This window comes from Salvelinus sp. IW2-2015, linkage group LG27 (genome assembly GCF_002910315.2).
Source record: "Salvelinus sp. IW2-2015 linkage group LG27, ASM291031v2, whole genome shotgun sequence".
In the NCBI taxonomy this organism is placed as follows: domain Eukaryota; kingdom Metazoa; phylum Chordata; class Actinopteri; order Salmoniformes; family Salmonidae; genus Salvelinus; species Salvelinus sp. IW2-2015.
The window spans coordinates 10,537,310-10,550,052 of NC_036867.1; the positions used below are offsets into that span (position 1 = coordinate 10,537,310).

Here is a 12,743-nt window from a genome sequence, read left to right on the forward strand (position 1 = left end):
ATCGCCACAGTTCTACTGCGTGGACGACGTTCGTTATGGTGTGTCTTCCCTAGAAGTCCGCTGGAAGTTTTCAAAATTAGTCTCTAGGTTCAGTGTTAAACATTAAAGATGCGTTTATTAGCATGAAAAAAAAACTGAAACATCTGGACAAAGCCAAGCAGCTTTGTTGCAGATGTACAAACAGGACTGATTGGTATAGTAGGATACCCAAGGATGGAAATTAAACAAGTCTGCTAGCCTGAGGCTAGTAGAAAATGTGCCAAACTAGCCCGCTAGCTAAATTCCCTCATTTCAAATATCACATGGCATAGTACAATGTCACCCAGGTTATTACAAACTGTGGTCTAATAGCCTGGCTGGCCAGTCCCAACAATACTTAAATTCCATCTCTTAGTATACCCCTGAAAAATGTCACATCGTTGAGCCTGACTATTCTTTCATTCCTCCCCCTTCATGTGTATCTCAGTACATTGAGGGCTTTTCTTCTCCTTTCGGATTAGTGACTTTTTCCAGGTTCTTGCTGATGATGTCATACAGTTCCGCCTGTAGCACACAAACACAAATAGAAACATTGAAGTAAGTGCTCTTGCATCTTTTACAGTACACTGGAGATTATCTTTGGGGTTGGAGGTTTATAGCTGGACCTAAAACAAACCAAGTTGTGGGACGTAGTTTCATCTTGACATTAGTTCACTTTAGAGATCTAAAAACAGACCCTATTCCCTATTTAGTGCACTACATTTGACCAGAGCCCATAAGGGGCACTATATAGGGAACAGGGTCACTCACATAGAAGCCACGGATGTCCAGAAGGATGACTCTGATGTCAGAGTAAACAGCCTCATCCTTCTCATGGACCAGAGAGCGGTAGTCCATCTGATAACAGGAAGAAGGAGAAGAAATATGGGGATGAGTAAGAGAAGGGCATGTGTCAGACATCGGGTCAGTTGAATACAAAATTGGGTAGTGTCTACAAATGCCAATTCTCACCACATGAGTTAACTTGGAGGCTTTAGCCACTGCATCACCCCTCTCTGAAAAGTACCTGAAGGACCAAAAGTTATTGTGAAATGTATATCTATTTTGTCAAAGGTTATTGTCAAATGTAGGATCAATGTATGATAACCTCAACTGCTACTAAAGTTACTTGTAAAGTTACTTGAACGTATGAAAAGCTATCATACTTGTTAATGTTGGTGTGGAAGCCGTCCACTTTGGTCTTCACTGCAGTTATTCTTTCCAAGATTTTTTCCTGGAAGTAACACATGAAAATGTCGATTTTAATGAAACTTCAGGAGAATACAATTCCATCTGTACCAGTTTAATGTTTTTCATGAACGACCACTTGACCTTAAAACATACGTGTGTTGACCATTTACCTGGATTGCAACGCCAAAGTCATTCCCATCCTCTATTTTGGGAATGAGATGCTGAATCCAGCAGGACACCTAAGAAGATAAACACCAATGACTGCTACAGTAAATTTAAACCTTCACCAGCCTGTATCAGAGCGTTGCATCTCATTTGACCACAAGAGGTCCCTGTTGCTTTATTGTATTCTTACTGTAATGGTCTCAGTGCTAGGACATCTGTCTAATTCTTACTGTAATGGCGGTCTTCCGCAGTGTGAGGATCTCTGTATGATTCTCACTGTAATGGTCTCCCTCAGTGGTAGGATCTCTGTATAGTTCTTACTGTAATGATTGTCTCCCTCAGTGCTAGGATCTCTGGTTTGACTCTGTCAAGCAGCTTCACAATCTTCTCATTCCCTTTGATGAAGCCACATTTTGGAGCTGAAAGAGAACAAGGAAAAACAACACCAACTGGTAAGTTGCCACCCCCTGCATCCACATAAAATACATTTATGTAAAATAATAAAATACCCACTACTTGGAATTATTTTAGAAGCCTATTTAAAAATAATTGGTCTTGAGCTAAGGAATGGCAACTACCACTCCTAAATGAAGGCCACTGTCTCTTACCTTTCTTCTTCTTCTCATCATCATCATTCTTGTCAGTCTCCATTTCCTGGAGGGAGAATAAATTAGTCAATCTGTAGCCTTTGCCTACCATGTCAAATATACAGTGCATTCGGAAAGTATTCAGACCCCTTCACTTTTTCCACATTTTGTTACATTACAGCCTTATTCTAAAACGTATTAAATCAAAAAAAGTATCATTAGTCTACTACACACAATACCCCACAATGACAAAACAAAAACAGGGTTAGAAATTTTGGCAAATGTATAAAAAAAGAAAACGATACCTTATTTACATAAGTATTCAGACCCTTTGCTAGGAGACTCGAAATTGAGCTCAGGTGTTTCCATTGATTATCCTTCATGTTTCTACAACTTGATTGTAGTCCAGCTGTGGTAAATTCAATTGAGTGGACATGATTTGGAAAGGCACACACCCGTTTATACAAGGTCACAGTGCATGTCAGAGCAAAAACCAAGCCATGAGGTCGAAGGAATTGTCAATAGAGCTCAGAGACAGGATTGTGTCGAGGCACAGATCTGGGGAAGGGTACCAAAACATTTCTGCAGCATTGAAGGTCCCCAAGAACACAATGGCCTCTGTCATTCTTAAATGGAAGAAGTTTGGAACCACCAAGACTCTTCCTAGAGCTGGGAGCCCGGCCAAACTGAGCAATCAGAGGAGAAGGGCCTCACTCTGACAGAGCTCCAGAGAACCTTCCAGAAGGAAAACCATCTCTGCAGCACACCACCAATCAGGCCTTCATGGTAGAGTGGCCAGACAAATCCACTCCTCAGTAAAAGGCACATGACAGCCCGCTTGGAGTTTGCCAAAATGCACCTACAGGACTCAGACCATGAGAAACAAGATTCTCTGGTCTGATGAAACCAAGATTGAACTCTTTGGCCTGAATGCCAAGCGTCACTTCTGTTGGAAATCTGGCACCATCCATACAGTGAAGCATGGTGGTGGCAGCGTCATGCTGTGGGGATGTTATTCAGCTGCAGGGACTGGGAGACTAGTCAGGATTGAAGGAAAGATGAACTGAGCAAAGTACAGAGAGATCCTTGATGAAAACCTGCTCCAGAGCACTCAGGACCCCAGACTGGGGTGAAGGTTCACCTTCCAACCGGACAACGACCCTAAGCACACAGCAAAGACAACGCAGGCTTCGGAACAAGTCTCAATGTCCTTGAGTGGCCCAGCCAGAGCCCGGGCTTGAACCCGATCGAACATTTCTAGAGAGACGTGAAAATAGCTGTGCAGCGACGCTCCCCATCCAACCTGACAGAGCTTGAGAGGATCTGCAGAGAAGAATGTAAGAAACTCCCCAAATACAGGTGTGCCAAGCTTGTAGCATCATACCCAAGAAAACTCGAGGCTGTAATCGCTGCCAAAGGTGCTTCAACAAAGTACTGGGTAAAGTCCACATACTAATGTAAATGTGTTCAGTTTTTTATTTTTCATAAATTTGCTAACATAAAAAAAATAAAGTTTTGGATTTGTCATTATGCGAGTGTGTAGATTGATGACGGGGAAACAAAATGTGGGGGGGAAAAAATCAAGGGGTCTGAATACAGTGTATATGCTACTCTTATAATGAATGAGCTAACTGCTATTCAAACCTAAATGCTTTCCCCAGCAGAGAAGGCCAAAAACCAACTAGAGACGCGCCACTCTACAGGAACTGAGTAAAGTGGGGGATCTCCTGGCTAGAGACAAAAGCCCTCGCACAGAAGACAGTGAGGTGGAGCATCATGGTGGATGCCCTATGCTCCCAATTGTGCCAAGCGGTTAAAGTCAAGTAAGTCAAACCATTCAATCCTGTTGATCTATACTGAACAAAAATATAAAAACACAACATACAACAATTTCAAAGATTTTACTGAGATACAGTTCATATAAGGAAATCAGTGAATTTAAATAAATGAATTAGGCCCTAATCTATGGATTTCACATGACTGGAAATACAGATAAGCACCTGTTGGTCACAGATATCTTTTAAAAAGTTTTTATTCAAAGGTAGGGGCGTCAATCAGAAAACCAGTCAGTATCTGGTGGGACCATCATTTGCCTCATGCAGCGCGACATCTCCTTCGCATAGAGTTGATCAGGCTGTTTATTGTGGCCTGTGGAATGTTGAAACTCTCCCCTTCAATGGCTGTGCGAAGTTGCTGGATAATGGAGGGAATTAGAATACGCTGTCGTACACGTCAATCCAGAGTAGAGGTCGACCGATTAAATCGCAATGGCCGATTAATTAGGGCCGATTTCAAGTTTTCATAACAATTGGTAATCGGCATTTTAGGACACCGATTATGGCCGATTACATTGCACTCCTCATGGAGTGCAATGCTGACTACCTGTTATGTGAGTGCAGCAAGGAGCCAAGGTAAGGTACTAGCTAGCATTAAACTTCTCATAAAAAACAATCAATCTTAACATAATCACTAGTTAACTACACATCGTTGATGATATTACTAGTTTATCTACATTGTCCTGCGTTGCCTATAATTTGAATCGTGCCTGTTAATTTGTCATTGAATCACAGCCCACTTCGCCATACGGGCAATTTAACAAGCGCATTCGCGAAAAAAGCACTGTCGTTGCACCAATGTGTACCTAACCATAAACATCAACGCCTTTCTTAAAATCAATACACAAGTATATTTTTAAACCTGCATATTTAGTTAATATTGCCTGCTAACATGAATTTATTTTAAATAGGGAAATTGTGTCACTTCTCTTGCGTTCTATGCAACAGAGTCAGGGTATATGCAGCAGTTTGGGCCACCTGGTTCGTTGCAAACTGTGTGAAGACCATTTCTTCCTAACAAAGACCGTAATTAATTTGCCAGAATTTTACATAATTATGACATAACATTGAAGGTTGTGCAATGTAACAGCAATATTTAGACTTATGGATGCCACCCGTTAGATAAAATACGGAACGGTTCCGCATTTCACTGAAAGAATAAACGTTTTGTTCTCAATGATAGTTTCCGGATTTGACCATATTAATGCCTTAAGGCTCGTATTTCTGTGTGTTATTATATTACAATTAAGTCTGATTTGATAGAGCAGTCTGACTGAGCGGTGGTAGGCAGCAGCAGGCTCGTAAGCATTCATTCAAACAGCATTTCGGCCATTTGCCAGCACCTTCGCTGTGCTTCAAGCATTGCGCTGATTATGACTTCAAGCCTATCAACTCCCGAGATTAGGCTGGCAATACTAAAGTACCTATTAGAACATCCAATAGTCAAAGGTATGAAATACAAATGGTAGAGAGAATAGTCCTATAAAAACTACAACCTAAAACATCTTACCTGGGAATATGTTAAAAGGACTTATGTTAAAAGGAACACACCAGCTTTCATATGTTCTCATGTTCTGAGCAAGGATCTTAAACGTTAGCTTTTTTACATGGCACATATTGCACTTTTACTTTCTTCTCCAACACTTTGTTTTTGCATTATTTAAACCAAATTGAACATGTTTCATTATTTATTTGAGACTAAATTGATTTTATTGATGTATTATATTAAGTTAAAATAAGTGTTCATTGAGCATTGTTTGTAATTGTCATTATTACAATATATATATACAGTGGGAGAACAAGTATTTGATACACTGCCGATTTTGCAAGTTTTCCTACTTACAAAGCATGTAGAGGTCTGTAATTTTTATCATAGGTACACTTCAACTGTGAGAGACGGAATCTAAAACAAAATCCAGAAAATCACATTGTATGATTTTTAAGTAAATCATTTGCATTTTATTGCATGACATAAGTATTTGATACATCAGAAAAGCAGAACTTAATATTTGGTACAGAAACCTTTGTGTGCAATTACAGAGATCATACGTTTCCTGTAGTTCTTGACCAGGTTTGCACACACTGCAGCAGAGATTTTGGCCCACTCCTCCATACAGACCTTCTCCAGATCCTTCAGGTTTCGGGGCTGTCGCTGGGCATACGGACTTTCAGCTCCCTCCAAGATTTTCTATTGGGTTCAGGTCTGGAGACTGGCTAGGCCACTCCAGGACCTTGAGTGCTTCTTACGGAGCCACTCCTTAGTTGCCCTGGCTGTGTGTTTCGGGTCGTTGTCATGCTGGAGAACCAGCCACGACCCATCTTCAATGCTCTTATTGAGGGAAGGAGGTTGTTGGCCAAGATCTCGCGATACATGGCCCCATCCATCCTCCCCTCAATACGGTGCAGTCGTCCTGTCCCCTTTGCAGAAAAGCATCCCCAAAGAATGATGTTTCCACCTCCATGCTTCACGGTTGGGATGGTGTTCTTGAGGTTGTACTCATCCTTCTTCTTCCTCCAAACAGGCGAGTGGAGTTTAGACCAAAAAGCTCTATTTTTGTCTCATCAGACCACATGACCTTCTCCCATTCCTCCTCGGATCATCCAGATGGTCATTGGCAAACTTCAGACGGGCCGGACATGCGCTGGCTTGAGCAGGGGGACCTTGCGTGCGCTGCAGGATTTTAATCCATGACGGCATGGTGTGTTACTAATGGTTTCCTTTTAGACTGTGGTCCCAGCTCTCTTACAGGTCATTGACCAGGTCCTGCCGTGTAGTTCTGGGCTGATCCCTCACCTTCCTCATGATCATTGATGCCACGAGGTGAGATCTTGCATGGAGCCCCAGACCGAGGGTGATTGACCGTCATCTTGAACTTCTTCCATTTTCTAATAATTGCGCAACAGTTGTTGCCTTCTCACCAAGCTGCTTGCTATTGTCCTGTAGCCATCCCAGCCTTGTGCAGGTCTACAATTGTATCCCTGATGTCCTTACACAGCTCTCTGGTCTTGGCCATTGTGGAGAGGTTGGAGTCTGTTTGATTGAGTGTGTGGACAGGTGTCTTTTATACAGGTAACGAGTTCAAACAGGTGCAGTTAATACAGGTAATGAGTGAAGAACAGGAGGGCTTCTTAAAGAAAAACTAACAGGTCTGTGAGAGCCGGAATTCTTACTGGTTGGTAGGTGATCAAATACTTATGTCATGCAATAAAATGCAAATTAATTACTTAAAAATCATACCAATGTGATTTTCTGGATTTTTGTTTTAGATTCCGTCTCTCACAGTTTGAATGTACCTATGATAAAAATTACAGACCTCTACATGCTTTGTAAGTAGGAAAACCTGCAAAATCGGCAGTGTATCAAATACTTGTTCTCCCCACTGTATATATATATAAAAATCGTCCGATTAATCGGTATCGGCTTTTTTGGTCCTCCAATAAATCGGTATCGGCGTTAAAATCATTATCGGTCGACCTCTAATCCAGAGCATCCCAAACAGGTTCAATGGGTGACATGTCTGAGTATGCAGGGCATGGAAGAACTGGGACATTTTCAGCTTCCAGGAATTGTGTACAGATCCTTGCGACATGGGGCTGTGCATTATCATGCTGAAACATGAGGCGATGGCGGTGGATAAATGGCACGACAATGGGCCTCAGGAACTCGTCACAGTATCTCTGTGCATTCAAGTTGCCATCGATAAAATGCAATTGTGTTTGTTGTCCGTAGCTTATGCCTGCCCATACCATAACCCCACCATGGGGCACTCTGTTCACAACGTTGACATCAGCAAACCCCTCACCCACACAACATCATATACATGGTCTGTGGTTGTGAAGCCGGTTGAACATACTGCCAAATTCTCTAAAACAATGTTGAAGAGGCTTATGGTAGAGAAATGAACATTCTATTCTCTGGCAACAGCTCTAGTGGACATTCCTGCAGTCAACATGTCATTTGCAGACTAACTTGAAACATCTGTGGCATTGTGTTGTGTGACAAAACTGCACATTTTAGTGGCCTTTTATTGTCCCCAGCACAAGGTGCACCTGTGTAATGAGCATGCTGTTTAACCAGCTTCTTGATATGCCACACCTGTCAGGTAGATGGATTATCTTGGCAAAGGAGAAATGCTCACTAACAGGGATGGAGGGAAAAAATATATTTTAAAAAGTGCACAATTTGAGATAAGCTTTTCATGCGCATGGAACATTTCTGGGATCTTTATTTCAGCTCATGAAACATGTGACCAACACTTGTTGCGTTTATATTTTTGTTCAGTGTATATGGTATGTGTTCCAAATAGCACCCAGTTGCCTATATAGTGTGCTACTTTTGAACAGAGCCCTGTGGGTAGCCCAATGGGCCCTAGTCAAAAGAAGTTCCCTAGTGAATAGGGTGCCATTTGGGAACAGATTTTGTATTTGGTTAGAAGAGCATGATAGCCAGTCACCTCATCCTCTGGAGTAGGAGGGTCTGGTATAGGGATGTCTAGAGGAGCATGGAGAGTGGATAGGTCTGTGATGCTGAGATCCTCCTCCTGGAAGAGAGATGGAAAGGAGAGTGGGATGGAGGAAGAGCAGGAGGGATAAAGGAGAGGAAGAGAGGAGTGGGAGGGAAGTGGAGAGATAGATGAGAGGAAAGTAGGTAGATAGTTGGACAAGATATGGATGAAAAGGTTGGTTAATTTCACAATGTGGGAACAGACAGTGATACATGGAATGTGAACTAATGTGGTGGATGAATCAGAATTAGTTGGGTAACATAAGTAATTAAGATGTCATATCTGCATAATATTCTTATGTGATATACTTTTTATTTGAATGTATCCCTTTGTACTATAGTGTTGGCAGTTGCACTTTTCCCTTCTCAAACAAGGCTCAGTCACTTGGGGCCCAGAGAGGGGAGAGGTCAGGCTTGTCTTTCACATGTCCCTGGTGCTATGCAGAATATCAGAAAGTGAAGAAGACAGGATGGAACATTGTCTTCATATGTGAATGTATCCGTTAAACCATGTGAAGGGATGGCGTGATTAAGGGGGAACCAATTACTTGACTCCACAATGTCTGTGCGCAAGTCACTCCCCTCAGTGAGCTTGTCCAGGAGTGGGYAGAAGWRMMMMTTWACTTGAGATGGGAGTATATAGWGTTGACAATTGAGTTATGCCTTGGATGAGGTAATGTTTTGGTACTATYAAGTACCAGGAACGAGATTAGAACCTRGTTTTAGAGACCAAACTGAGCGATAATTTATAGCGAATGCAATCTGGCTAAAGGATACTCCTTTCTCAAGTAAAAGGCCCTTTGTGAAGAGTTCCTAAGATCTGTGGTTCGTCATGTAAGTTGAGAGGGGTGTATCTTAGCTATAAAAGATCTTTGTATTCTACTGTAGGGACTCTCAGAATTCATTATAGACACTGAATTGATCTGAGAGTCAAATGGCTATTGTAAAGCTCATATTATTAAACATTAAGTTTAAGTATAACTCTGACTGGTGTGTGGTTTGTAACTCTCCTCATTTGGTAATACAGGAAATTGCCACGCCACTAACCAATGAGGCATACCTTCAGCAGGTTGTCCAGTTGGGTGATCTTCAATGGGATGTAGTTTGAAAACAGATCCTCTGCCTAAAAATAACAGAAATAGGTAAGAACTAACTACACCATTATGCCACAACGGCATGTCCCTTTCTACTTCAAATGGTCATGCAATTGCACCAGCAGACATCTGTTAACACAATAAGGCAAACACATACCTGTTGATACAGAGACTGGCGGAAGTTATCCACCTAATGCGAAGGGATGAAAAGAAGATACTTTGGCTGCGTTTCAAACTCATAAAAGACACACCCTCGTCCACTTACCCTCGCCTTATGCCCTTGGGGGAATGCCCGCAGCCATATTTGTCGTCGGTCCAAATGATTAGCCAAGCAAGGGAAGTTTGCAACCTAAGCCCCACAGCCCTCGTTTCTTTATGGAGTTTGCGAGTGTACAATTATGTTCACTTTGGGGCCTGAAACGCCCTATAATTCAATTTTCGACGATTGTACATCCGCTAAGAAGAGTCCGCCAAAACTAAAAACCTATATGGCAATATAGAATCAACATACAAGTTTAAGTAAAAACAAATGTAAATAAGTTAAAAAAATTGTGCTACTAATGCACAAGCACGTCTTATAAAAGTAATGATGTTTTTGTTTGGTTATCTTTTGGAAATTGTAGAAATAAAACATTTTTCTTCTTCAGAAGTTCCAGCTAGGCAGGCTAACGTCAGTTAGCCAATTAATTTGCTAGCTATCATACAGTAGGCGTATATTATTAAATGATATAGTTAATAAGTAGACATGCAATCATAATTGACTGTAGCGCATATAAAGCACACAGGCTACCGGTGGCTGAAAACACAATCATCTGGGGATGAACGAGTGACGAATTTCTGGGCAAGGGCGGTCCATTTAAAAATCATTCCTTCCTACCTTGCCCTGGAAGTGTATACTCGTCAGACGTCATAACACGTCATCGGAAGTGTCCAAGTGTTAATTTGAGTGCTGAGGGTGTGTCTTATGTGTTTGGAAAGCAGTCTTTGTCTATGTGGTGCATAATGTGGAAATAGGTGTACTTAACTAATACTATAAAATAACTTAAACTCACAAGCACATTAGGATCAGTGTGTCATAATTGTGTAATCTATTGTAAACTACCTTTACACACCTAAACTCAGGCGGTGTTAGTCGCACTGCAAAAAAAGACAGCCTAGAACGCCCCCTCAATCGAGTAAACCAGTGAAACCGTTTTTGTTTTGCTTTCGCTTTTGCATAAGTAATGGCTGTCTGGCAGAATGACTAGGGAATTTTCCAACTAACAACGGCTGTGCGTAACAGAACAAAATGTAACAAGTTAGTTGTTTTTCAGGCCATATCGCAAGAAGAAAAGTGTAGTTATAACATATAGTTATTCTTATGCAACCATTCGCGCACAATTAAATGGTAACATTTAACACAAAAAAAATTAAGCCCAATTAACGCTAGCGAGGTTCCTCGGTCCATTGACGTGATTTAGGCTACATATAGCTTCGATGCAAAGCTAAACTAATCTAGCTAACGTTAGCTAGCTACATCGTGGAGATGCCAAAAAAAAACGGCTAAATTAACGCTTAACACTTATTAACAACATATGCATTAGTTAGTGCTTACCTTCGCTGCGTTTACACTTTTTATTTTCAGTACAGATGATCTCGACATTTTGAGCAAACGGTTTAGTGAAAATTCTATCAAGTAAAAGGCCCGTCGTTGTAAATCTATTTCCTCAAAGTAGCCTACTTTCGTTTTCATAGGATTACATTCGAAAACCACCTGATCAAGCCACACCCACTGAATTAATTCTTCAAAAAATATATAGTCGCTTGATATTTAGCACATTTGTTTGCTATTGAATTAAATGGCCATTTCAAATACAGTTGCTTGCTCACGAACTCATTATTGGAGACTACCAATACCAAAACTCCCCATACAAAACATCTTTACTGGGGACATTTTAATTGAGGGAACCCACAACAATTGTGTCTAACATTTTTTGGCATTGGCATAATTATATTATATTTCCATCGAGGTTGGCTTTGATTAAAGTTTCATCACAAACGCATTGATGATCATTGACCAATAGAGGGCGGCACACATCAAGGTTTATATTTCCCCATGACGGATGTCTTCACTTCACTATAGGACTACCCATCACTGCATACCTGCATAGCAGCTTATCCGTTTGTACGTTTTATATGCATACAAATATAGCCTATGATAATGGCATAAGCATATAGCCTATGATAATGGAATACACATACCATTGCTTGTCAAACTTGGTATTTGGTATTTTATTAGGATCCAAATAGGAAAGCTAGACTAACCAGGAGGACATGTCTAAAAAGCTTTCCTCACTATATTTATAATAATGTCTTCATTTGGAGGTATTCTACCTGCATATACTCTAGTCTAAATAGTCAGACATTCTGAATCAATTTTCTACTCACCCAATGTTCAGATCAAGACCCTGGGACTTAACACCTCCCTCTGCAACTGGATCCTGGACTTCCTGACGGGCCGCCCGCCAGGTGGTAAGGGTAGGTAACAAGACATCCGCCACGCTGATCTTTAACACGGGGGACCCTCAGGGGTGCGTGTTCCTCAACGTGATCAAGACAAAGGAGATGATTGTGGACTACAGGAAAAAGAGGACCGAGCACGCCTCCATTCTCATCAACGGGGCTGTAGTGGAGCAGGTTGAGAACTTCAAATTCCTTGGTGTCCACATCACCAACAAACTAACATGGTCCAAGCACACCAAGACAGTCGTGAACAGGGCACGACAAAACCTCTTCCCCCTCAGGAGACTGAAAAGCATTGTTGGTTAAAGGCTTGTGAGTAAGCATTTCACTGTAAGGTCTACACCTGTTGTGACAAATAAAATTGTGACAAATAAAATTGGATTTGATAAAAATTTACTAGGACTCAAAAGTAGTGCACTATAAAGGGAATATGGTGCTATTTGGGGAAAAAAACAGTGTAAATGGATCTAATTGAATTATCACATTACATCTTTGATTACGGTTAATCCTTATTAAACCATTAGCTTGGGTTGTGAAAATCCTCTTTAAAAGGATTAGTCCTTCAACACACCCAGTGAACTAAAACAGGTAAATGTGGGCGTAATGATTCCTCTTAAACAGGTGCCCAATGGCTCTCTCCATCTGATTAGTAATGTACACATTACCAAGGTTCTCTTACAGTTGTCTTCAAGTTACTGTTCTGGCCAGACTGGTGCAACATCAAACACTCCTACTCTAAAAAACTTGACACATACGGCCCCTGGTTTCGCCACTATTGTGGCCTACTGTAATGACCAGATAATAGGTGTTATATAAGGTGAATGAATCCAATAGCTGCAGTATGCAA

General features: G+C 41.2%; 1 protein-coding gene across 1 annotated transcript; it reads right to left on the reverse strand.

The window, feature by feature from the left end:
- Nucleotides 1-95: 95 nt before the first annotated feature.
- On the reverse strand, nt 96-11,145 carry LOC111953431 (proteasome activator complex subunit 2). The gene is made up of 11 exons (XM_023972684.3): nt 10,989-11,145; nt 9,552-9,584; nt 9,361-9,423; nt 8,251-8,337; nt 1,983-2,028; nt 1,696-1,793; nt 1,380-1,448; nt 1,185-1,252; nt 991-1,045; nt 790-876; nt 96-543 (listed from the first exon to the last, which is right to left on the reverse strand). The coding sequence occupies exons 1-11, from the start codon at nt 11,124-11,126 to the stop codon at nt 463-465; spliced, it is 825 nt and encodes a 274-aa protein (XP_023828452.1). The 5' UTR covers nt 11,127-11,145; the 3' UTR covers nt 96-462.
- Nucleotides 11,146-12,743: the final 1,598 nt, after the last annotated feature.

Excerpts from the sequence above, each read along its gene's own strand:
- LOC111953431 (XM_023972684.3), bottom strand. The coding sequence starts at position 11,126 with ATGAAAACGAAAGTAGGCTACTTTGAGGAAATAGATTTACAACGACGG. Across the intron at positions 9,585-10,988 it reads AAAGTGTAAACGCAGCGAAG|GTGGATAACTTCCGCCAGTC; the intron begins GTAAGCACTAAC and ends CCTTCGCATTAG. Across the intron at positions 1,253-1,379 it reads ACTTTGGCGTTGCAATCCAG|GAAAAAATCTTGGAAAGAAT; the intron begins GTAAATGGTCAA and ends TGTTACTTCCAG.